Source organism: Crassostrea angulata, chromosome 6, assembly GCF_025612915.1.
Source record: "Crassostrea angulata isolate pt1a10 chromosome 6, ASM2561291v2, whole genome shotgun sequence".
In the NCBI taxonomy this organism is placed as follows: domain Eukaryota; kingdom Metazoa; phylum Mollusca; class Bivalvia; order Ostreida; family Ostreidae; genus Magallana; species Magallana angulata.
The window spans coordinates 44,018,859-44,042,373 of NC_069116.1; the positions used below are offsets into that span (position 1 = coordinate 44,018,859).

Genomic DNA, 23,515 nt, shown 5'->3' on the forward strand with positions numbered 1-23,515 from the left:
ATATTGTTTATACAAAGAGGACTTAAAAAGATTTAATGCGTGTTTTTATAATGCATATTTACTAAAATGCATGAAAACTTTCTGCTCTACTTTCTTACGCGAAGACTCAATTCATGTGTTCTACGCGTGCCTTCCGGTTTGAGACTTCGGCAGACAGTAAATCAATAGACGAGGTCACGTGACCCCCGTCTAAAAATGAGAGGAAGGGTTGGTTCTTCAGGTATATTTAAATCTATCGTACTTATAGTGTATATGTGAATATGTAATATTACTGATTGGTCAATGTCTCTGTTCAGCGATAATATTCGAAAATATTATTCATTCACTGAAAGCAAATAGCCAATCTATGACATTATAGAAACTTGAACAAACATAATCCAGTCAAATGACCTTTTTTTCATATAATACCTGTAGAACCTTCACAAAAATCATTCTCTTATGTAAAATTTCCAAAATGTAAAGCTATCAACTTTTCTCTCTATTTGCCTGCTTAAAAAAACTCATTACAACAAACTGCATGAAATGATTTCATTATATTTAATGGGTAATGAAGCTGCCAATTGAACACAATGAAACACCTGAGAATATTTTCTATGATTTGAAAATAATCTAAATTATCTACATCATGGTACTCCACAAAAATAAACTCCATTCTATCAAAGCTGCCTTTAACACAAAATGGATTATCTTGTCCATACAAAGAAGTATTTGTTTGTGACATAAACATATTTGCTCAAAAAAAAATGAATCATGATCATTATCTGAAGAATACATAGTATAAATATCTTCCATTCACAAGTGTAATGTATGAAAGTGAACAAAAATTCAACCAACTCTTTTTTGTGACCCAAAAGATTTGAGCATTGTTTTAATCAACACTTAACTTTAATCAAAACTAACAATTTTCAATATATATTCTACAAAATCAAGATGTTTCCAGAAAAAAATCAAATTAATAAGAAAATGAACACAAATAACTTAACAGTTTAGAGACAAGAGCAAACATTTTGCAGTTAGTTCTTTTCACTTAGACAAAGTCTCTCTCATAAATCATGGTCTGCCACGCTCTGCTTCAGGTAGTCAGAGTACAGGGACTCCTGTAATGAAAGGATAATTAAAAATTATAACTGTCAACAAACTCATAATCTCCATTACATACATTTACAATTGTCTATCTTTATTGAACACCCCCAACCCTTCATAAATTCCTTCCTTCATGTGATAAGCCATTTCCTTCAAAAATGCTGCTGACAATACACAAGATTTAAATACCAAAAATTCTAATTCTTGCATTGGATAATGTAAAAGATGAAGATAAAAATTTCCAACTACTACCCTACACATCAATCAGACACATGGATGTAATTTTTTAACACTTGTTCTGTACCTTCTTCTTTTTGACTGTGTTCTGCACAAACTCTCTGATTTCTGACAAATGTCTCTTCTCCTTCCTGGATAGAGTCAGTTTTGTTCTGAAACATGAAGCAGGTGCATTAATAACATGCTGGTTAAGTTTTTAACTTCCTGATTCCTAACCTAGTTACATGTGCATACTTTAATGCTGGCGTTGCAATGGCAAGAAGACGTAAGCCACTGAAATAAGGTTAATTCCTGCAAGTCATTCATGCAAGTACTTTCTAACAATTGATATCGGCTGTCAGTGAACACTGGCTGTGGAGTAGAGGAGCTTTATTTCATTGACGTACAGACAATATGGTATTAAGTGTTATACATGTATATGACAGTATGGTTTATAACCTCAAGGACCAGATGGGGGAATGTCAACTATAGAAATGATGAGCTGTTGTTGATTTAGTATACATGTACCAGATGTCACTCATCATGAACTAGAGTACAACCCTTTGTATACTTAAAAAGATGACCAATAGTAAAAATTTGTCTGGCATAAAAACAATTTTGCCAATAAAGCCTGGTGTTATTTCTAAAATCTATACAAGTTATATTTTATGAGTAATGCAGTGGGATATAATTTGATGAGTAATAGTAATAAAGTATAGGGTAAACATACCTTGAGACATATCTTGCAATTAACAGCATAATAAGGGTAAACCCAAAGATGAAATACAGGATGTAAGTAGAATACTGGATGGGGATTGCCTTCCATCCCCTCGCTAGTGGACCCTGTAGGGTAAAAAAGATTCATTATACAGTCATTGCTTAAATCCATCATTGAACTGTATACAAATCGAAAAAGTGCCATAAATTAGGACAAATATTTAATCAACAACTTTGAAACTCTGTGGTTGAGATTTCTATCATTGTCCTTACGAGGTATATGCCTAGCGTGTCCAGAATGTTTTCTCCCAATATGTCCTTCATGACTTTCTGTTGCGTTGAGATGAGGTACGTGGTCAGCATTAGGAATGGAATGAAGACACCAAGCAGCCCAAAGGATGCCCCACGGAACCGTGCCTGGAGATTCTCACTGCTTGTTTCCCTACAAAATCAAAAAGTTGCTGTCCATTGATTGTTAAACAGGTCACAAACTAAAGTAAAACATCGCTTGATTTTCTACAAAAACGAAATGTTGCAATCCAACTGACAAGCACACAAACTGATGCCAAAAAAAATCTATCTTTAGTTTTCTTGGCAAAAAATTTCAAAATGTTACACATTGAAGGCAGGTATTTTATTTTTATTGCAATATTTGCAAAGGGGAATAACTCAATTTCCATATCTTATTTTTTCAATAAGGCAATTAAATTTTTGGCCTAAAACATTGCTTGACTTCCTACAAAACTTGCTTTGAAGTGAATAGAAGACAAACTAAAATACTGTGGAATCATTAAATTTCGTGGGGGCCAATTTTCGTGGATTGCTTAAATTTTAGAGGTTCGTGGGGACCTAATTTTGTGTATTCTCTTAAACCTACAAAGGAACTATGACTCTATTAACCTAACTTATTAATTCGTGGAGGATGTTAATTCGTGGATGAGAGGTACCCACGAATTCCATGAAAATTGAGCAACCACGAAAATCTAATGATTCCACAGTATTTGTTTCACATTAAAATACCACAATTTATATTGAAAAAAGGCTCAGCTCTAATACATGTATGCAAAAAAAATTAAAAATGATGATTATGCAATATAAAAACACCTATTATAACAAATTATATTATAACAAATGTCTTTTAATCTCAGTTGAGGGGAAAAAAGTTTATGAGAACGTACAAGTTTTTCTGAAGTTTCTCCTCCACTAGAGTAGCAATTTGGTCACAGTCGCGCTCCAGTGAATTCAGAGTGTTTTGGATGGTCTGGTTGATCGTTTTCTCAATGTCCTGACACACCTCTTCAATCTGGTTGACACAAGAGCTACCTTTCTGGTTCATGTTTGGTACATAGATGGTGGGCATCTCAAATCCTGTACGGTTCAGGTTGGGACGCTTACATAGCTCCTGTACAATCTGCATTAGCACTCTCTATAAAACATAAAGATGAATTCTTCTTTAAACTGTGATGCTAGGTTTTGAAAAAAAAACAACTTAATGCCAACTACAGAAATTAAACCACCTTGCTGGCTTTGCTTGCCTTTCTCCTGTTTAACACAATGCAAGGATAGTTTATATTTATCATATTGGTACATGTACTTCTTATTTTGAAAGTTTTTCAATCAAACATATTTTTGTACATAATTCTGAAGATAGACTTGACAGTTACATTTGCCCCTCTTCATCTAGCATGTCTAGCGCAATTTACTATACACAGTACATCATTTTCATTGTGTTTTTTTCATCAAATCATACTGGTAGCAGATTTTACCTCCTTTGAAACTCGTTTTTACAGAGATACAAATATGCCTATCTAAAATATGCCCATTATAAATATAAGCAAAGATCTCCCTGCATGAAATATTTTCTCCGACATCAATATGCCTTAATGGTACAGATGCTATAATTGGATATTCCTTCTTCGCAAATTACTTGATCATTCTCTCTCTCTTTCTCTGTCATGTACATGTATCATATGTCACGAATTATCCATTCTTAAATTGGATTGACAAGTGTACCTGTCTGTCACTCTCATCTCCGGCCTCATCTGCTTTGCTGAGATAAAATCTCATTATCTCGGAGTGGTGATTGCTGAGCTCCTCCACGATGTTCAAGGTCCTCTTACAAAGTGCTTGACCAATGGGATCAAAGAACACGAAGATCAGATCTGCCAAGTCCCCTGTTTTGGAAAAAAAAAAAAATTATATTAAAAAAATTTGCTCATATAATAAAACATACATGTGCAAAAAAAAAAAATCTAAAAGATAAATGTGCCTTCTTAAAATTCAACGTTTGGGTTAGTTTTTCATATGAATTTCTGAAATGCTCACTGATGCAATTAACATGAGTCCAATTGCTGTATAGTTTACCTTTTATGAAAAAAAATGTCGATTTCAGATACCAGAGAATTTTTCGCACAAAACACACTCCAAGTATGTTCTTCAGATGGAGTAACCACTTTATAAATGAATGCCTGAGTTGATCAAAGAAACATGACAAAGATGCAAAAAATGATTTTTTTACCAAGCCAGAGAATAGCTCTGTTGACATCAAATGGATATTGCATGTCTCCATCCACTAAGCCAGGCGTGTCTATGAACTTGACGAGGTTAAAGCGCTTTTGTTTGGACGTGGAAATCTCAGTTGTCAGGTAATCAGTGACACCTGAAATGATTTCTGTTCATTAAACACCAATACCAAACGATCTACAGATCAAAGTATTAAAGACAGAATATGTGGAATCATCGTATTCAAATCAAATACAGTTTGAAGTCAAAGATGTTTCCTTAATTGATGGCATTTTACAAGTAATAGACCACCTAAGTGTAAATCTATATTTTGTCTGTCTGATATAAATTCCGGAAACATTGCATATATTCTGCTTCTATGGCATACTGAAATGAAATAATGGATATATTTCCACTCCTTCTAAAGCAGTCAAGATGAAAGGTTTACACTTAGAAAGGTTCACAGTATAATACAGTAGTACTATACCTGTGTGGGAGTGCAAGATGTAGAGCTAATCGTTGTTATGAGAGTACGCAGGTGTGTTATATTGCAAGACATGAAATATGCTTTTGTGCAAAAATGTCTATGGCTTATGCATTTCTTGGCTTATAACACTTTCCAGAGGCTTAGTGTGTGTACACTTAGTGTACAAATATCCTTTGTGATAAAAAAATATAAATTAAAAAAAATTGCCCAGTCCTCGATTCTGTACAATGAATTCTGATCAAAATTGCTTTTAAGATTATAATACCAGTTCTCAGATCCATACCAATAAGTTTCGATCTTTTCTGAATCAAGGCGTATTTTGAAAAAGGAGGCAGTTACCATACTCTAATCAATTCAGTTTTAAAACAAAAACAAAATTTTGTGTGGACTTACGAAAGCATCATAATGCGCTACCAATAATAACCCCTCCGCACGGCTGTGATGTATCCTATTATAGACATTTTTCTTTTTTTACTGGTAGTGAACATAAGGTCAATATTTCCATTGTTCAGGGCCGACTTGTCACCAAAGTCCAACAATATTATGGGGTTCTGAATTATTCATATACATGTAATATTTGTTACCAGATTGTTCTATTGAGGCAGAAATCAATCCACACACATTAATATATTGTATGTATATACTATAGAAGCAGACAACCTTGTCTGAGGGAAAATAGGAGCCTTCCCATAAAGTAATCAAGATTGACACCTATCACGAGGCTTAATGCATTATAATCTTTTTCCATAATGTTATATCTTTATTTAGACCTTTTTTGTTTTGCATTTTTTGTAACTAAAAAAATTAAAATGGTCTACATGTTAAAATCAGTTTTACTCTTATCTGATTACATGTATAGAGAGAAAGGGGAAAAAAAACACCCAAAGAAACAACCAATTTCAACAACATCTGACTGGATTAAATTATATGTCAACTGATACATTTTTTAATAACAAATACGGCTGGAACTCTCATTCTAGTCTTTCTATTGTATAAAAAATGACCACAGTGTTAAATGAGAATGTGCTATTCCTAAGTTACTCCTGTGACACAGCAGTGTTCTAGCATGCACTCAAGATTCATTTGATGAAGTTTGCTTGGTGAGCAGAAACAACAGCCCTTCATTTGGCAGCTCTCAGCTCAGATTTGCACGAGATAGCTGGCCAAAGGAAAAACTACCATTCCAAGCTTGTCATTGAGAAAAAGCCTTCACTTGTGAACTCAAAGAGACAACATTCTAAGATATAAAATTCCTAATGCATGCAAATTATGGTAAAATTAAACTGCTGAATAAATGACTATGGATAAATGACCTACAGCATTTCAGTAATACATTAACTTCATATCAGATTAGGCCGAATCTGCATCATGCTGACTATGGAGCAAAAGCATCTCTGAGTAATGGTGAAACAGGACTGACTTCACTTCCCAGTCTATGGTGGCTGGCATGTAAGGCTTTTTTTCCGTGATATTACAGGAATGGATGCAGATATCGGGTAAATGCTGACGGAGAGAACATGCCAGACAAATCAATATATAGCAGGTTGAGGACCTCTCCAGACGGTTAGCCGTCTCATCTCCAGTATACAACAATTTTCTCCACATGCAATTCGGAGTTGTCTCATTACAACATCATTCGGCATTGTCTCTTCCCAACAATTTACATCTCTTTCTCTTGAGTTATGCTAATAGAAAATGAGCACATCTATTTTATCTTCTGCATGACCCTGTAGATCAGGTTTTCCTCTGAACAGAAGCCATTGCCCTTTTGTAAAAGGCAAATGACCTGTCATGGAATTAATGATAGAACTAGATTTTGCATGGAATATATCGTATTAAGAAAATCTGTTAATGAATTGAAATATTAACTTGTTTTTCATAAAGATAGAAAATGATATGTGTACTCTACTTATGTTCTTATGTTTCAAGTTGCACTTTACTTATGTTTTCAGTTGAAAATGCATCTAAGCAGGACAGCTCTTCATCAGGCAGCTTGTTGATTTCATCAAGTCTACCTAGTGAAGGGCCGTCTGCTCATCAGCATCAATATTCAGTCTCCATTTTGAATTGCAACCTGTCCTCCTGACTTGGTCCGATATAATTACCCATGATATGTACGAAAGAAAAAAATTCTAGCACTTAAGTGCCTTTTTTCCTATGAAAATTGTCTGTGTATTTTTTTTTTCACAATAAAAGGAGAGATAGCTTCAATGTCTGAGTGTTTCGTTTATTTAATGACTTAAGGCTCAACATTTCTTTGTTTAATTTGTGATGTACTGATTCTGGCAATCAGTAATTTTTATTTTATACATGTAGTATATATGTTTCAACATAGAATGGATTACTTTTTTCTTTATTTTGGTCTTACAAGGAAGGGATATTGGACTTTAACCCCCAAGGTTTAGGAGGTTTTCACAGTTAAGGAATGTAAAGCTATAAAACATGAGTTTATCTCCAAAACAAGTCTACAGACTTAATTCATCGCTCACAGAAATATGAGACCCCAAAAAGAATTGAAAAAAAAAAAATCATTGATCAGTTGATATATTTCCTAGAAAAATCAAAATCTAACAATTGATTCTAATAAATAATATCTAAGTATAGATAAATCACAATAAAGGAAGTCAAATTCCTACTTCCCTTTGCGATGTGATTGGACAGAATAAAAAGACCTGAAACAAAATTTTGGGTCACATGATAGTAGTAATGATCCAGTATGAAACAAATCTTACCTTCAATCTGCCTGAGAGGCTCGAAATGGGGATAAAGATGGAGTGTAGCATTTCCCTGTAGATAAAGAAAAAGGAGGGGGGGGTCAATGTTCTGAATTAAAATAAAAAAACCTTTCACAACATAGACTGTATATATAGGTTTAAGTTTTGATTGAGATAAACCGTAAATGAAGGCCAATGGCTTGAAATACATACATGTACGCTGATGAACCTTGACAGTGTTATTCAACAGAACTTGGCAACAGCTACATGTATACACATATAAACCCATACATTCTACAGCCCCGTGTGATCTGACCTTGAACTTTAATCACACCAGACAATATATACCATTATCAAGAAAATTTCTCCCTTCAATTTCTCCCTTCTGGACTTTCAAGTCTCTCCTAGGGTCCATTGCGACTTCGTGTGCCGGTGTTTAAAGCTCTGGAATGATTGTTACGTATCTGCAATCAGCTGATTATGACTAAGCATTATAATCGGCATGGTGAATTGTCAACAACTCCTGGCTGAATATTTAAATGCCCTTTTGGCATCCTCTCTCAGATTGCACAAGTCCTTATAAGATACCAAAGCCCCAGCTTATAAAACATTTTAACTGTTCAATTTCTATCCACTGCATTTCAAATATACTGTACGAGTCTAGTTCCCTTACAAACTTGTTTTGGTCTAACTTGCTAAACATTCCTGTATTTAACCTATCCTTTTGGCAGATAGAAGTGTGAATCATACATACCTGCATAGCTGTACCAAATGAACCTTATAACTGCAGGTATTCAAAACCCATTACACCATCCTACTGTAACTGACTTCACCTATGGCCATTCTATTGAACCCCAAAATCTTCAGAGTCCTCCTCTTTTAACCTCAATCAGACCTAAACATCTGACATTTCAAATCAACCTTACATAATTTTTTTTTTCTTACCAAAGAATCTTCAAAGCACAATCATACAATCATAATTGCAAAATTACATAACAAGTGGCATGCTACAGACAAGTCTGAATAGTTTCAGAGCATCAACTAACAAATTCCTTAGGACAACAACCAATATGCTTGCCAGGTATTAAGGAGACACACCCTAAATACTGCGTAGGGTACACTGAACAATGGTTGTGTATTCAATCATTCTTTCACCTGAAGAGAAAAGATCTCAATTTTTCTCCAATCCTGTCATTACAATACAAGGAGAAAAAAAATTATTGCATAATGTTTGAAATACTGAATCAATATCAATTTCTTTTTAAAGAAGTACGTAATTTTATTCAGTCAGAAAATTAAAGTAAATTTCCAGCAAAGTAAAATTTTGTAGTTGTACAAACCAAGCTAATCTGTTGTTAATCCTTCACATGAAAAAGCCGGCAGAACAGTGGCACGTTAAACCAACACCAAGTGCAACTTAAAAATGCAGACGTCTACTGCATTGCCAATCAATATCAGCTATAATGAAAATCATTTAGCAAGAGATGTAACATAGAGTTACTCCCCTTACTGCAGACTGCATTATGCCAGAAAGAAAAAAAAACCCTGTTTTGGTTTCATATCCCACATATCTATTATTCCTTCCTTTATCCTTAACAACTTTTGAAAAATTGCACAGAATGATCAATGCAACAAATTTTCAGCTCAATATAGCACACAGCTCATACTTAATATCGTGTAGAAAAACCATATCAGAGAGAAAACAAAATTTTGACCTTACATAAACTAGGCCTGACTATTTTTCTACAAACGGTCAATAGCACATGACCGGGAGATCATCATTTCTCTACACATGGTCAACAACAGAAACACTATTGACCTCCCAAACTCTTTCCAAACAACACACTCGGCCAACAATTTTATCCAGATTTCGGCAATCTGCCAGACTACATTTTGGACATTTAATCTCTCAAGTATTGTTCAGTATTATCTATTAGTCTTTGCTGAACAAAAGTACCTATAGGTGAAAAATCTTGTTTGTGATAAAATCTATGTAATGTTGCACAAATCCTTTATTTCATATCTTCATCACTAAAACCAAAATGTCACCTTTTTTTCCTTCTCTGAATTTTTTCCTGACGAGTCAAAAGGTTACTACGTTTAAAGTAACTATGATACGAAATATAGTAATAAAAACTGCTCTTGTTTCAGAGAAGTAATTAACAGGAAAGCTAAGTTATAAGTTTTGAATCAACCTAATACTATCAGGATATTTAAACCCTGTGCTCCCTCATTTCAAAAATCTTTATGTATTTCAGTTAATAAATGCACCAGGTAGAGGAAATGGAGAACATACCAAAATACTTGATAAGACGGATATCAAGTTTTTAACAGTTACTTGGGAATGCATCAATCATTAATTTCTTCAACTGCACATGTTTGCAAAGTCCCTAATCTTTTGTTGTACACCAAATTAACAACCAACGGTGCTGGATTTGCAACAATAAAGCTGATCAATGTGAAAAGAACGATAAATCCTCGACAAAAGTTGTTTTAGTCTCTGAAAAAAAAGGAATGTGCAGCAGATTGTTCCTTATGACATTACATCTTAAATCTCTTCATGTTCAGAATAACTTCAGAAAAATCCATACAATAGGCAACCCACTCCGTTATATGACTAAGCAAATGTGTGCTATGAAAAACAGCCCACTCAGCACATTTTGTAAGCTCCATACACATTGCCTGCCAAGCATTATCTATTGAGCGACAAGCCCATGGAAAATTCTTCTTCCTCAACAAAATCAAACTTGTAAACTATTGATTATTCATTTATTAGCCCAGCATTAATATTCTATCAAAAAGCAGAAAATCTGCAGGAGGAAAATTAAGCCCTAAAATGGGAGGGACTGTGACATTCCTGTGTCCTAGTGCCCTATATAATTTCTGCTATCAGGCTGGGGTGACCCTCTTTGTACTGAGTTTTATCAATTATTATGGGGTAGAATGTCTATTTATTAATCTACAGGGCCAAGTAAGATGCAGCAAGTGTAGACACATAGGGTGAGGGTGTGCTGACCTTAGCCTGACAGAGTCGGCAGGGTGATTTAGGTGAAACCAGTGACAGCTGAAATCAGCTGATGGGGAGCTGATTGAACAACTATCCTTGTGGGCCCATACCCAAACGAAACAAGTAAACAAGCAAATGGATGGCATCATGATGATTTGTATGAAACACATTGCCACATAACGCTTTGAAAACAATATGCAGCAAAAACTGAATTTTGCCCCCAACACTTAACATGTAATGAATATATCTTAACAGCTTATCATTCATCTATCATAAAATAAAATAAAATAATCATCTTTTAATGACACTATCTTTCTGCGAATTATAACGATACTGTGGTAAAATTAAATTTAAAGAAATTAAGTGATAGTTTCCATATGTGTCCAAGATCTGCCTTTGTCTTATCTAGTGGAACTTGCCATGGCTTTTTTGCAGCTTGAGCACACTCCCATATGGTTTGAAAAAACCCCCAAAAAACCTTGGTCTTGCATGGCTGACAATGCATTTGTACCAGGAAAATGGAATTTTTTTCTTTTTAAACAATTTCTTATTTCAACAGTTACATAAGAGATTACTTTCTGAGCTAACTTTGCTAATCATGAGTCAATTAAGTACAGCTTTTAATAATTTCAAATACTATCGCTTCCAGACAACTACATTTACACAACTCAAAGCAGTTTCTTTTTATGAGTTTTCTTTTTCTCCTGTCACTTAATTTAATATACCAAAATTTTATGGATGCATGCCCAAACAGGATCCAATATACTGCCTCACAATGTCCTATCTGAATTTATACATTCTTGGCAACAAATCAGATACTTCAAATTTTTGAAAAAAAAAAAAACTTTCAAGGAAGCTAATAATCAAGTCAAACACTATGCAATGCATGTTCTACGATTCTTAAACATAAATCTGCGGATTAATATTCTTTTCTCTCTAAATATGCTGTTCTCCTTGAGTGGAAATTAACTCTCTACTGTGAAGACCCTGCTAAAATTCCTTCATTATGCAAGAGTACACCATGTTGATAAGTCGAAAACTGACTTCAACATTCTACAGAACATTAAAACAACATTAAGGCATTAAAAAAATTACTTTCCTTTTTACACTACATGTCGCTGTATCTATTTTCAGTTATGCAACATCTCCTGATAATTTTTTACATTGGAAATTTTTTTTCTCCAAGTACAAATGTGTGAATCATTAAGCATATAAATGATGTACCACGTACACAAGAATATCAAAATACCCAGTAATCCTTCATTTTATTTTCTGCACCCAATTCTTTACTCCAGCAATCTGCATTTGATAGTCATTTTGCAAAATTTCTTTATTGGTTTTACTGTCAAATGAAGATATGCTATTTATGAAAAACAAAATAAATATATATCCTACTTTTTCCAATTCTGAAACACTGCTTCTAAAATTAATGACAATAATCTTCAGGTGAATGAAAGTTCACTTGTCTAAGTCTCTTTTTTATATTTATAGTAAGCTATGTCGAGTTCAATAAACATCTGTATTTGTCTTTCTCAAAAAACTTCTACTTTTTACCATTACACAATTTCAGAATATGAAATTGAGGGTTTACTTTTTAAAATGCTAGAGTTCAAAGACCATGAAAATCATGATTTTTTTTTAACAAATCGCAGTCAGAGGGATAAGTTTCCTTGAATGAGGGAAAAGCCATACATTATACCCGATATATATCTTGACCTTGTTCAGGATGAACTAATCAAGTGCCTAACTGATATGTGGGGTGGGGCTGTCAAGTCACTCAAATAGCTGGTTGATACCCAATCTGTTTCTATGCACTACTCCAATTTCAACTGATCAGCCACACAGAGTATGACCTCTTGTATCACAATAGGTAATAAACACTCAGATCATTGTCTGACCTTTTGGCAAGCAGTTTTCCTTGATGGTCAAAACCTATATATAACTGGCTTTTTTCTTCGAGTGAAAAACTTGATTCCAAATATTTAGATACATTTATTTTAATGCAATTTCATATTTCAGGGATTTTTTGAACTGATAAGTAAAACCATTCTTTGCAATCTCATTTCTTTTTTAGGTTGACCAGAAAAAAGTAGTACCCCGCAAAAAAAACAAAACAGATAGAGGACAGGACTTTTATACTCACAGTCAGCGACTCTCGCTTCCTCCCACTAGTCACAATGGAGAAGCCTTGCGTTTCAATGGCAACACCTGTTCTTTGAACCTTTTCCTCAACATACCTGATATAAAGAAAAACAATTTGAGAATTGAAAAAAATTATCACCTTCATAACTATGATTTGCAGAAATAGCTTAATACAAATTCACATCTAATTCTAATTACGGAACATCTTTGCTGTAATTGGTAGCATGTGGACAATTTTACTCAATGACATCGCTTTGGGAATTATATGTTTTCTCACTTTGTGCCAAACAATTTATAAATCAATGATAAGCAGAAAATGTCACCCAATTGTCACCTTCAGAAGAAGGCGAAATATACTTATTAGTAACAAGTTCACTTGAGGACAAGGCTGTTTTTTCTTCCCCTTTTGTCTTTGTTACAACTTTCTCCACGTGTCAAAGCAAGGTCAATGTGATACAGCTGGGACGGACCTCCAGACATATGACCCCAGACTGGATATAACTCAATGGCCAGGCCTTATAATTAGGCAAGACTTAACGTTTTCTTGCCAGTTGACGTAGGGTATATTGATTGCTTAGTTTAGGCGCAACAGGATGGTACGTCAGAGTTATATGCATACAGTTAATATCAAAAGTTCATAAGGAGCTTAGACTACATGATTTCTGAATAGCAGGGACCCAACCAAGCAGAAAAGCTTGCAACAAGCGAAAAAATTATCCACAAAAAAACCCCGACCTCAGACATATTCAGTATGTATTTAATAATGAGCTTGTTATATTCAAAAGTGCACATGGGTGCAACATTTCTGCAGAGTCAGTAATCTTCATGGGCTTGTAAATCACTTTGTTTTTGCAACAAAATTATTTTCCTTCAAGCAAAGAAACCACAAAAGCTGAACACAGAAAAGTCCAATTGTAAAAAGGAAAAAAAAAAATGTCTATAATACAAACGTACAAGATTAATCTACCTTTTTATGTGATGGCTTCAAGACAATCTATATGAAGAGCATTAATTAGAATTCCGAACAGACACATAAATTTACAAAAGTTAGAAGATTGCGTAATTGGGTATTTGAACATTCTTGAACATTTAATGACTGCATACTACCGCGTGCTGGCAAATAATGGTTAAAAGCTGACATTACAAAAAGGCACCATGTAGCGACAGATTTTTTTTTTTTATACTATATCAAAACATTTGAAATATGTAAACTCTGCTTGACCTCCTATCAAGAATACTTCCGTTTTTCTTCAATTTATGCATGATCATCTGATTTCTGCCTGGCTCTTATATGCTTCCTATTCAAACCTAAGGACATCAATATTACAGGGGTAGGATTACGTAAAGCAATTCACAATAGTTATCCCCGGTTCCTTCAGATATATCCTATGGTTACATAAAAAAAATACACCCAGACAGACATTCAAAGTATCAATATAACATCAATGAATGTTGGGCGGTAACCACCGATAACACCAGCTGCCTATGGTGCGATAAAAAAATGAAAGCAATTAGTAGAATAAAACCGAAAAATAGAAAAAAAAAGACTTGCTGAGAGATTTAATTCTTCATTTACAAGTACCTCTTGTACCCAGAGTGTTCTAGATTGTCACCCAATGATCCAACCTGTCATACCTTTAAATTCACTCAATAGCCATCTTTTATACAATGTCAGCAGATTATATCCCGGGCAGAGGGCCGAAGCCGTAATATGTACAAAGAAATCTTTTCTCCATGCAAAGACTGGAGAGAGGGGGTTAGCGACTTGTATCCCCCGAGCACTACACACAAGTAACAGTCAGTCACAGTACAGTTCACTCACTGAGGCCTGATGTTAGCAATGACTTCACCTTCACATACCAAGCTATGGTTACATCAAACAAACAATTATTCTCTAATGCCTTGTCTGGCTGCCAGTCAGCTGGCGAACTATCAAAATCAGCTGATTCAGCAAAACCAACCAATACATGTCAGTCCCTAGTCTTCACGATATATACAATCCAATTGATTTTTCCCCCCTCGTCCTTTCTCTATGAATATCTATAGCCATATAAATGAGTCAAAATGATGAGAAATTTGATCATTACAATATTGCTTGCACAATATCAATAAATCATGTTCTCCTTTCTTATGAAGTTCAGAGTTTTGTATAACCATGAAATAACAGTCTGGTTTGAAAGGTATATCTATACATATAAAATGCAATCACTGAACGTTCTGGAATGTGATTTATAAATACATGTATGTGCCTATGTATTTTCCTTGTTCGAGGTGATAAGAGCTTAGTTTAACGGTTGAGGAATTTCTACTCTCAGTATTTTTTTTTATTCTCAAGGGAAGCAGTGTCAGGAATAAAATGGCATTATCTCCCTTTTATTAATGACAGTAAAAAAAAAGAACGGCAACACAAATGTGCTATAATAATTTCTATTGTCAACTAAGCAACAGACCCATTAATCTGGTTACAGAAAAATAGAGATCTTTAATGTTAATTGAAATCGTTTCAAGATTCTTGTGGATATCATAATTTATGAAAGTTGAAATGCCCAAAAATATAATCCCTATAAGTGCTTATAAAAGGGGTTTATATTATATGTCTGTACAGTTATATATTTCATGGATTTAATGAAAACCTGGGTAAAATTTAAGGTTAATTTTGCTTCTCTTATTCCTGGTCAACACAGAGCTTTTGAGAAATCTAAAGAATATGATTATAGTTATGTATGCAATCTGAGTAAGTGAAGAAGATGATGATGACTTAAACTGATTGGAATGGCTGCTAAGATAAGTTAGCATGCCCTAAATCACCAAGTTATAAAGGCCAACAAGAATATATATCTCTGAAAAGATAAATTACATTTATTTATAAATAAACGTTAAAGTATAGATCCAATTTCAACCTTGACATCATAACCAGCAGGAAAAGTGAGGTTCCTGGTTCAAATGTTACAGCATTCTAATCACATTTACCTCTCTTAAGTGCTAAAAACACTGCCTTGTTCAGTCAGTACAAGTACTCAATCGCCCTATGAATTATGAGGAAAAATGAGTTTTTGTTACCCAACAATATATTATACCTAATAACACTTAAAAGCATACACACATAGAGACCCCCTGGCCCCCTTGGGTTTGAAAAGTGGTTGTTGCCAATCCCATTTCTGGCAAGTATTAACTGAAATACTGCGACCATAGCAACTTTGTTGCATGCATCTTGCATAAGGTCACGATCTATAAAAGCAACACCTACCATTTTACATTATTATTTGATTGTTGTACAGGATTCAAGTATTTTATGTATGCATCCGTGTGATTTGGCAAGCTCAGAAGTTCAGTACAGACTATGAGCAGTAAAAAGATGCGAGAAGAGACTATTCTGTGTGGGTTATTTGCAGACTAGCATTATTGATTTTGTAGTTTGTGAGCCACTTAGACCAAATCCCAGACATTGGCAAAAACAAAATGCAAATAGAAGCAACACCTTCCACAAGACCTCAAAATTATGACAGAAAATTATGTAACCTCAGAAAAACTCAAAGTACAGTGATTTTTCCAAAAAGAATGCCAAAAGTTTATTCATGGCCAAATTTTTTTCTTCTTATTCTTCGGTATTAATTAAATGATCTAGATTAGGAAATTTGAAACAATGGAATTGATTGATGACTCAATTGAACATGCTGAAGGTTATTTTATCATGGAATATTTGGCTGTGAAAAGTTTGATTGGTAAAATCAAGTCCCATTTATAGGTTTTTAATGTACATTTCACCTATATATGAATGTCTATGAAAAAAATTAATATGCGAATATATTTTATCTTGATGACATTTGATACATTGTATTTCATTTGAGCCATTGTTTTATGTTCAAGGCAATGAAATCAGAAAAAAAACTTTTTCTGGTCTTTACAATATGATAATTATCATTACATAGAATTTATAAAAATGTAAGAAATAATTCGATAATCATTTCTAATAATTATCCAATCAAAAATACCTGTATTTAGATGATTTAGTCTGTAACTATATGCAATGGTTCTAAAATATAAGGTTTCCAAAGCCTGAACCTGCTGAATCTTAAAGTATTTTACAAATTTATAGCATGTTAGCCCAGCTGAGCTGTAAATTATTAAGAAAAATAGAGATTTGTGTAATAATTTTGAACAGTGAATTGGAGGATCAAACTCCCATTCTTCAGACATGAATGATGTTTGCCACGCAATAATGCACTTGTATATAATATGAACACTAAATGAATACATTTTCCACAAATCCATGATACAGTCAATTTTCATCCATTGAAGAGTTGTAAAACATTGCTGAAGAACAGACATCATGATATCATTCTTGTATTGATCTAAATTTAATATCAAGAATTTGCCCTGACGTCACTTTTCATTAATAAAGCATTTGTACATTGACGACTACAAAGATAAATATTTTAGTTTAAATTTCATCCATGAAAGCATTATAACTTACACAAATATACTGATTTTCTTATCAAATTTTAATCCATTTTTTGTATTTTTAAAGTTATGTGCGTTCATTTTCATCGATTCAGAAAAATGTTTAAAATGTTTTCTCTTCCTACAATATGGTCAAAATCTCTACCTGTTTACATAAAATCAATAGTCCTGGTAAGCAAAATTAGCTTCAAGTCAAAAAGGTGCCAGGTTTTATAAGCAGTGTACCGCAAGATAAGGACTTATACACCATTCAATCACACATCCTGTATCCTATAGAGACATGGAGTGACAAAAGGATGACACGGATGAAATGAACCAGGATATTTGTGAAATGACAAGCAGAACTGTCTCCAGACCTCTTGGTATCAATACCAACAAATAATATATGCACCTTGTGAGGCTATGCGATTTTGAAATAACATAAAGAAATACATAATTTATGCATTCATTGTTTAATGAAAAGTTCCATAATGTATATACAGATGAACTTCGATATCTCGAACACTGATATCTTGAATACAATGGATATGTCGAAGCGATTTGTAGGTCCCAACCACTTATTTTTAAAAATTTGATATCTTGGATACTCGTATATCTCGAAGTTTTTTACCAGTCCCATCTAGTTCGAGCTAACGAGGTTTGACTGTGTGTCTATATACTTACCAGTTGATGAAAGAACTCTTTCCAGCTGAGTGATTGCCGATTAAGAGGACGGAGATCTTTTTTCTGGGTGCAAGTAATGTTAGGCCCAAACTCTCTGCAATCTTTACAAGGCCTTAAATGATACAAGGTAAGAATACCTATCAATATTATCTCCAATTAATATCATATAATGTATTCTACTTTATGCAATACTCTTGCCCCATTCACCTCAATGACCTTGCTCTAATCTCCTTATTTATTGCCCTTGCCCCTATAAACACCATTTTTTGTTTATGTTTTTTTTCTTGGTCCAAAATTTAGGACAACCCTTATCATTACCATAATTTTTTATAACAAAGAGCATACGGTACCAGAATAGACTCATCTAATATTGTCTAAGAATTGGGACTATAGTGAAAATCCATTCAATGCGGGGGGTTTTGAAGAATTTCCTTCTGAAGAGGGGAGATGAAAAAATACCACTGCAAAGCATATGGACCACTATTTTCATATATGCTCTTCTTCAAGGAATTGTATACATACCAAATGTGCTACAAAATGAACTTTAAGAGCCTAAAGATCACAAACCAGGGGCATTCCTGCAAAAAACTTATGTATTTTTTTTAAATTCTTTCATTTTTTGCATTGGTGGCAATTTTCTGTTTCTTCCTTCCTGTCCCTCTTGTCACCTTATCTTGCCCTTTCTCAATCTAATGAGGCTAAGATGGTCTGTATCTCTTTTAACTCAAACAGGCTAAATCTTGAAGGGTACAGTTATTTGCAATATATGCTCTCTCTCTTTCTCTCTGCCTAGCGTTATTATGTGACCATTTTAAAAGGGACTGGTCTTGTTTTAATCATGACATTAAGATAAATCAAAGTACTGAAGTACTGACGGGAGTTGATTTTATCGATTATTATTTATTTTAAAATGAACGATATGTTATTTTGCATGGCAAGTAGTTTCCTATATTTATTTGAATTCTCCCACAGGAATTTCGTGAACACCCAATATGAATCATGTTGTTTAATATTCAAAGAATTATTCCATTAATCTATGTATCAGAAATCGAAATAGTTATGAGAAATTGTATGGACCCAAGCAAAATTGAACTCTAGTCTCGTTCAACCAGACTCTCAGCTGTCTCCGTTAATCTCCAACAAGCAAAAGAGACTCTCTGCTTGACAGAGATTTACGGAGACAGCCGAGCGTCTGGTTGAATGAGACCATATTGAACTCTGGCGTAGGAATACATAAAATGTACGACTTCAAAAAATATTTAAATTATTCTAACCATTTAAAATTTGACTTTTACAAGGTATCTATAAATAAGTTTCCTTGAAAAACAATGCTTAAGAACACATTACATCGAATTTATTGATTAGAACTATATGTTGTCAGCGGTGTGTTGATTTGTGCTTAGGTCCAAACACTGTTTCACTTTCAGTTTGCCTGAGTAACTGCATAGGAGAGTTGATTAAAATCAACTCCCAAAAAAAAGGATTATCAGAGTTTGAAATTTACTATACAGTACAGATCAGACCCAACCTAACAGTAGAGTAAACCCCTCTCGGTTTACTTTTTAGGGCCTGCTCTGCAGGCACCCAATAGTAATCAGTCTGTCCGTCTGTCTTTCTGTCCGTTATCTCTTGTCTGAAGCACATCTTCTCTCCACTTGGCCCAATCTTCACCAACAGAGTGCCTTTGGGTGAAGGGTGTGCACTGACCTTGAATCATGTTTCTAGGTCTAAGGTTAAGGTCATATAAAAATTATATACAAAATCCTTTTCTGGTGCATATCTTCTCTCTCATTAGTCAATTCTGGCTCATTCTTTGTTTACAGAGTGTCTAAGGTCAAAGGGTGTTCAGTGACTTTGAAGAAATATCAGACCACCAAGAATCCTTTTTTTCAGAGCTTAACTCCTCTCAGCCCTATTTGGCTCATATTTCACATAAACATAGCTTTTGAGTATACAGTGTGAATTGACATTGAACCAATTCTCAAGGTCAAATATAAAGGTCATAACAGAATTATACTGTATGAAAAATCCTTTTCCAGAGCATATCTTCTCTCTCTTTGCTCCAATCTGGTCCATACATCACCCACATGGAACCCTTCATAAAAAGGTATGCAGTAACCTTGAGTGATATTTATAGGTGAAGTGTCAAGGTCACATCAGATAACACAAAAATCCTCTAAGTACAAGCCAGTTAGGGCCATGGAAAAAGAAAATATATTCCAATCAAATGATCACTAAAGGTGATCAGAATCTAAGCTCTTGGCCACTACAAATCTTTTTTTCACCTATTTTTGTAGAAAGAAACTTATATGTCTGATGAAGAGTTTAACGAGATTAAGAAGGTAGAATAGAATTAGACTTTGCTTGGGATTTTTTTTTATTAAAAAAAAATAATAAAAAAAAAAAAACACTTGATACATATCTATTGATTTATCATTAGTGTCTTATTTATTTGGTTGTAAAGTTGTAACACACAGACTCCAAAATGAGATAACTCTGCTGCAGAACATAAAATAATTGGTATACCGTATTTCACGGAATTTAGGTTGATACTCTTTTCCCCTGACATGTGGACCTCGCCCTATTCATCGCTTCGCCCAATTTATGGTTTTTTTTTTGGTTGGAATTTTGCAAAAATTTATGCAACCCTCCAATAAAATCATGAGTGTTTACTGTAATACTGCTTGAATTTCTGTGTAAAAATCGTATGGATTTTAATCAATATACTGTAGTAATTTATCATTTAAACAAAATTAAATGTAAATAGATTTATTTCTTCTTACATTTCTTACTTAGATCACTGACTGAATCATTAAATGCTGTCATGCATTTTGATCGTGTGCTTACGATAAACAGGATATCGATTTCGCACGGTAAAAGTAAAATGAGAACCGTACAAAGGGTAATTACGGGGGGAAATATCGTCGGGTAGAAATAAAAAAAAACAATTTGTTTTCATAATAGAATACATGAACAAGTCTTTTTCTGTATATTCAACATCAAACTTTCGATGAAATTTTAGCCAGGTGTCTCTGAAATCAGTCTGGGTAGCGCTGACTTTATTTATACACAGTTGAACTCTCGGCACGTGCTACTCATGCCTGCAGGCTTCAATAAGATCAGAGGTTGACTCGTGTGTATATACACAGTAAAAAGTCACATAGAGACACAGGGTGGCATGTGCTACCGTAGTCATGCCTCCAGGCTAGGTAACTATCCCCCGGTTAACACCAGTTTGTACACATGGCAGGGAAGTAATAAAAAACGATCTTAAATTAAAACCGGCCGAACTGAATTATTTGGTTTGAAAATTTTGACGCAATTTCAGACATTTTCTTACGATGTTTTCAAGAAATACATTTTATTTCCCTTTTGTTTAAAACTGTGAAATAAGATTAAAGGCTACTATATGATAACATTATTGGTTTAAACCATTTATTCATTAGAACTAGCGGTAATTTTTCGACGAATTCTTCGAAGTCGACCTATTTATACTTTTTTTTATTTTATGGCTAAAAACGGCCTCCTTCGCCCAATAAACCGTATCGACCTAAATTCCGTGAAATACGGTATATATAAACACCCTTCCATTACCCCCTCCCCAATCTTATTTTTCTCTAGATGAAACTTCATGCGTACAAACGTATTTCTGATAAAATTAATTTGTAATTAGTTTTAACCAACATAAGAAAAATGAATTTTAATTGCCAATGCAGGAAGTTTGAGTACATTATTTTAAAAATTTAAAAGCAAAACTGTTTTGGCACGGCTTCTATATTTGCTTAATGTATGTTTGTCTTTGTGTTCATGGCATTTAAGTGTGTTTCTGAATATGGGTACATATACATATACCCATTGTGCCTTTACTCCTATCCCATTAATTACTCCTATGAAATAATATTCTTGAAAAGTACTTTAACGTTTCTTTGTGTTTAAGACATGCATGATAGATGCAATTCTTATTTGTAGTTAATATCTTCACTTTTCAGATATATAGTTATTTATATTTTTTTTCTAGTTGTTAGGTGTACCCAATGTACACAGTTCCCATTGTTGCACTAATCATTTTAACTTTATAATTAGTGTAAAGAATGAAAAAAAAATTGGATAAATTTTAAAATAAACTACTTGAAATCCTTTTCAGAGAATTTTTTTCTGTATTTGGCAATTCGGCAAATCACGTCGTGGTTTGGATTGTTGACATGTAACCTAATGTTCACACCCACATGACTCAAATTGTTGAATACTCACCTGTGCCACAGCTAGAAGGCTGAACAAAGGACGTTAACATAAGAATTGATTCTCCATCCCATGTTTATCTAATGGTATATAACTTGACATAAATGAAGAAAATGTTTTTAACAAATTACTAAAAATTAAAGAAGGAAAGCTTATTTGAAGGTCATAAAGTACTATGACTCATCATTCATCCAGACACACTCACAACCTGCTGCAATGATGCATCAACCCATCGATCCCCTCTCCTTTCTATCATTGTTCTTGCTCTATGCGGGAGAAAAAAAATCTCCTTTTTGATAGTCTGCCAAGATGTCGTCAAATAAAAAGTACTTATACGGTCGGAGGGAATGACCACGAACGAATAAAGAAAAAAAAATCCCTCAGACCAGTCTGAATTGATCAGACGGGATTATATTTAGAACATGCTAGACGGGTCATCCTATAAATTATTTGGAGAATTAAGACATGGAAAGAAAACGCCACGTTAATATTTCATTACTTAAACTTTAGTCTGATATTCTTCAATAAAATATGAAGCATGAACTGAAAATTTTTATTGGTAATTGTCCAAGAATGTGAAAAGTGCCGAGTCGGCTATAAATGAATGAAATGACGGAAATTCACCGGCCCATGCCCTTGTGAAATTGCACGGGTAATATTCAAACCGCCTCCCCTTGCAAAATAAGAAAAAATTAACTCACCATTATCTGGGTCTATGTAGAGGGTGTGACATTCTTTCAGAATCTTCTCGTTGATGGACTGGGTCGACGAGTCCGCAGCCGTTGCCGACGATTTCTGCTTAACTTTGCCAGACATCACACGGCTCCTGTCAAGTCGAGCAGACAGTTTATTGAGACCGAACGGAGATTGCGCATGACTTTCGAACAATTCTGCGCAATAAGACGAAAAATTGTCAGTAAAAATCGTCGAAATTTTCCGATGGCATTTGAAACAAACATAACCTCTATTATCGAAAAAGTATAACTTAAACAAAAATATATTAAATGACGGTTAAAAGCTCTTTCGCATTAGGAATTTTGCAATATTCTACTCACCCCTCCGTTCCTCAGTTTTCATTCCACGACTACTTCCGTCAGCTGATCGGAGAATGATCCCGAATTAAAAGATGCATAGATAATATCAAATATAGATTAAGTATCGTCTAGGCTACGTTTGTAAACTTTCAAAATTAATACAAGAGAATGTCACTCACAAGTTTGGCGTCTTTGATATATTTTTCATCTACTTCGGGCACATTCCGATGACGACACCTTTAAGCCGGCA

At 34.2% G+C, this 23,515-nt stretch overlaps 1 protein-coding gene across 2 annotated transcripts; it reads right to left on the reverse strand.

Moving 5' to 3' along the window:
• Positions 1-522: 522 nt before the first annotated feature.
• On the reverse strand, positions 523-23,460 carry LOC128189568 (sarcalumenin-like). 2 transcript variants are annotated; one of them, XM_052861225.1, is made up of 13 exons: positions 23,445-23,460; positions 23,287-23,328; positions 22,933-23,121; positions 17,993-18,104; positions 12,870-12,963; positions 7,738-7,792; positions 4,535-4,675; positions 4,030-4,190; positions 3,195-3,442; positions 2,290-2,458; positions 2,030-2,142; positions 1,388-1,472; positions 523-1,097 (listed from the first exon to the last, which is right to left on the reverse strand). In XM_052861225.1, the coding sequence occupies exons 2-13, from the start codon at positions 23,306-23,308 to the stop codon at positions 1,044-1,046; spliced, it is 1,443 nt and encodes a 480-aa protein (XP_052717185.1). In that variant the 5' UTR covers positions 23,309-23,328; positions 23,445-23,460; the 3' UTR covers positions 523-1,043. The 2 variants fall into 2 exon arrangements, with proteins under 2 accessions (XP_052717185.1, XP_052717186.1); XM_052861226.1 differs by lacking the exon at positions 23,445-23,460 and having other exon boundaries at positions 22,933-23,057; positions 23,287-23,317.
• Between the last annotated feature and the right edge of the window lie 55 nt (positions 23,461-23,515).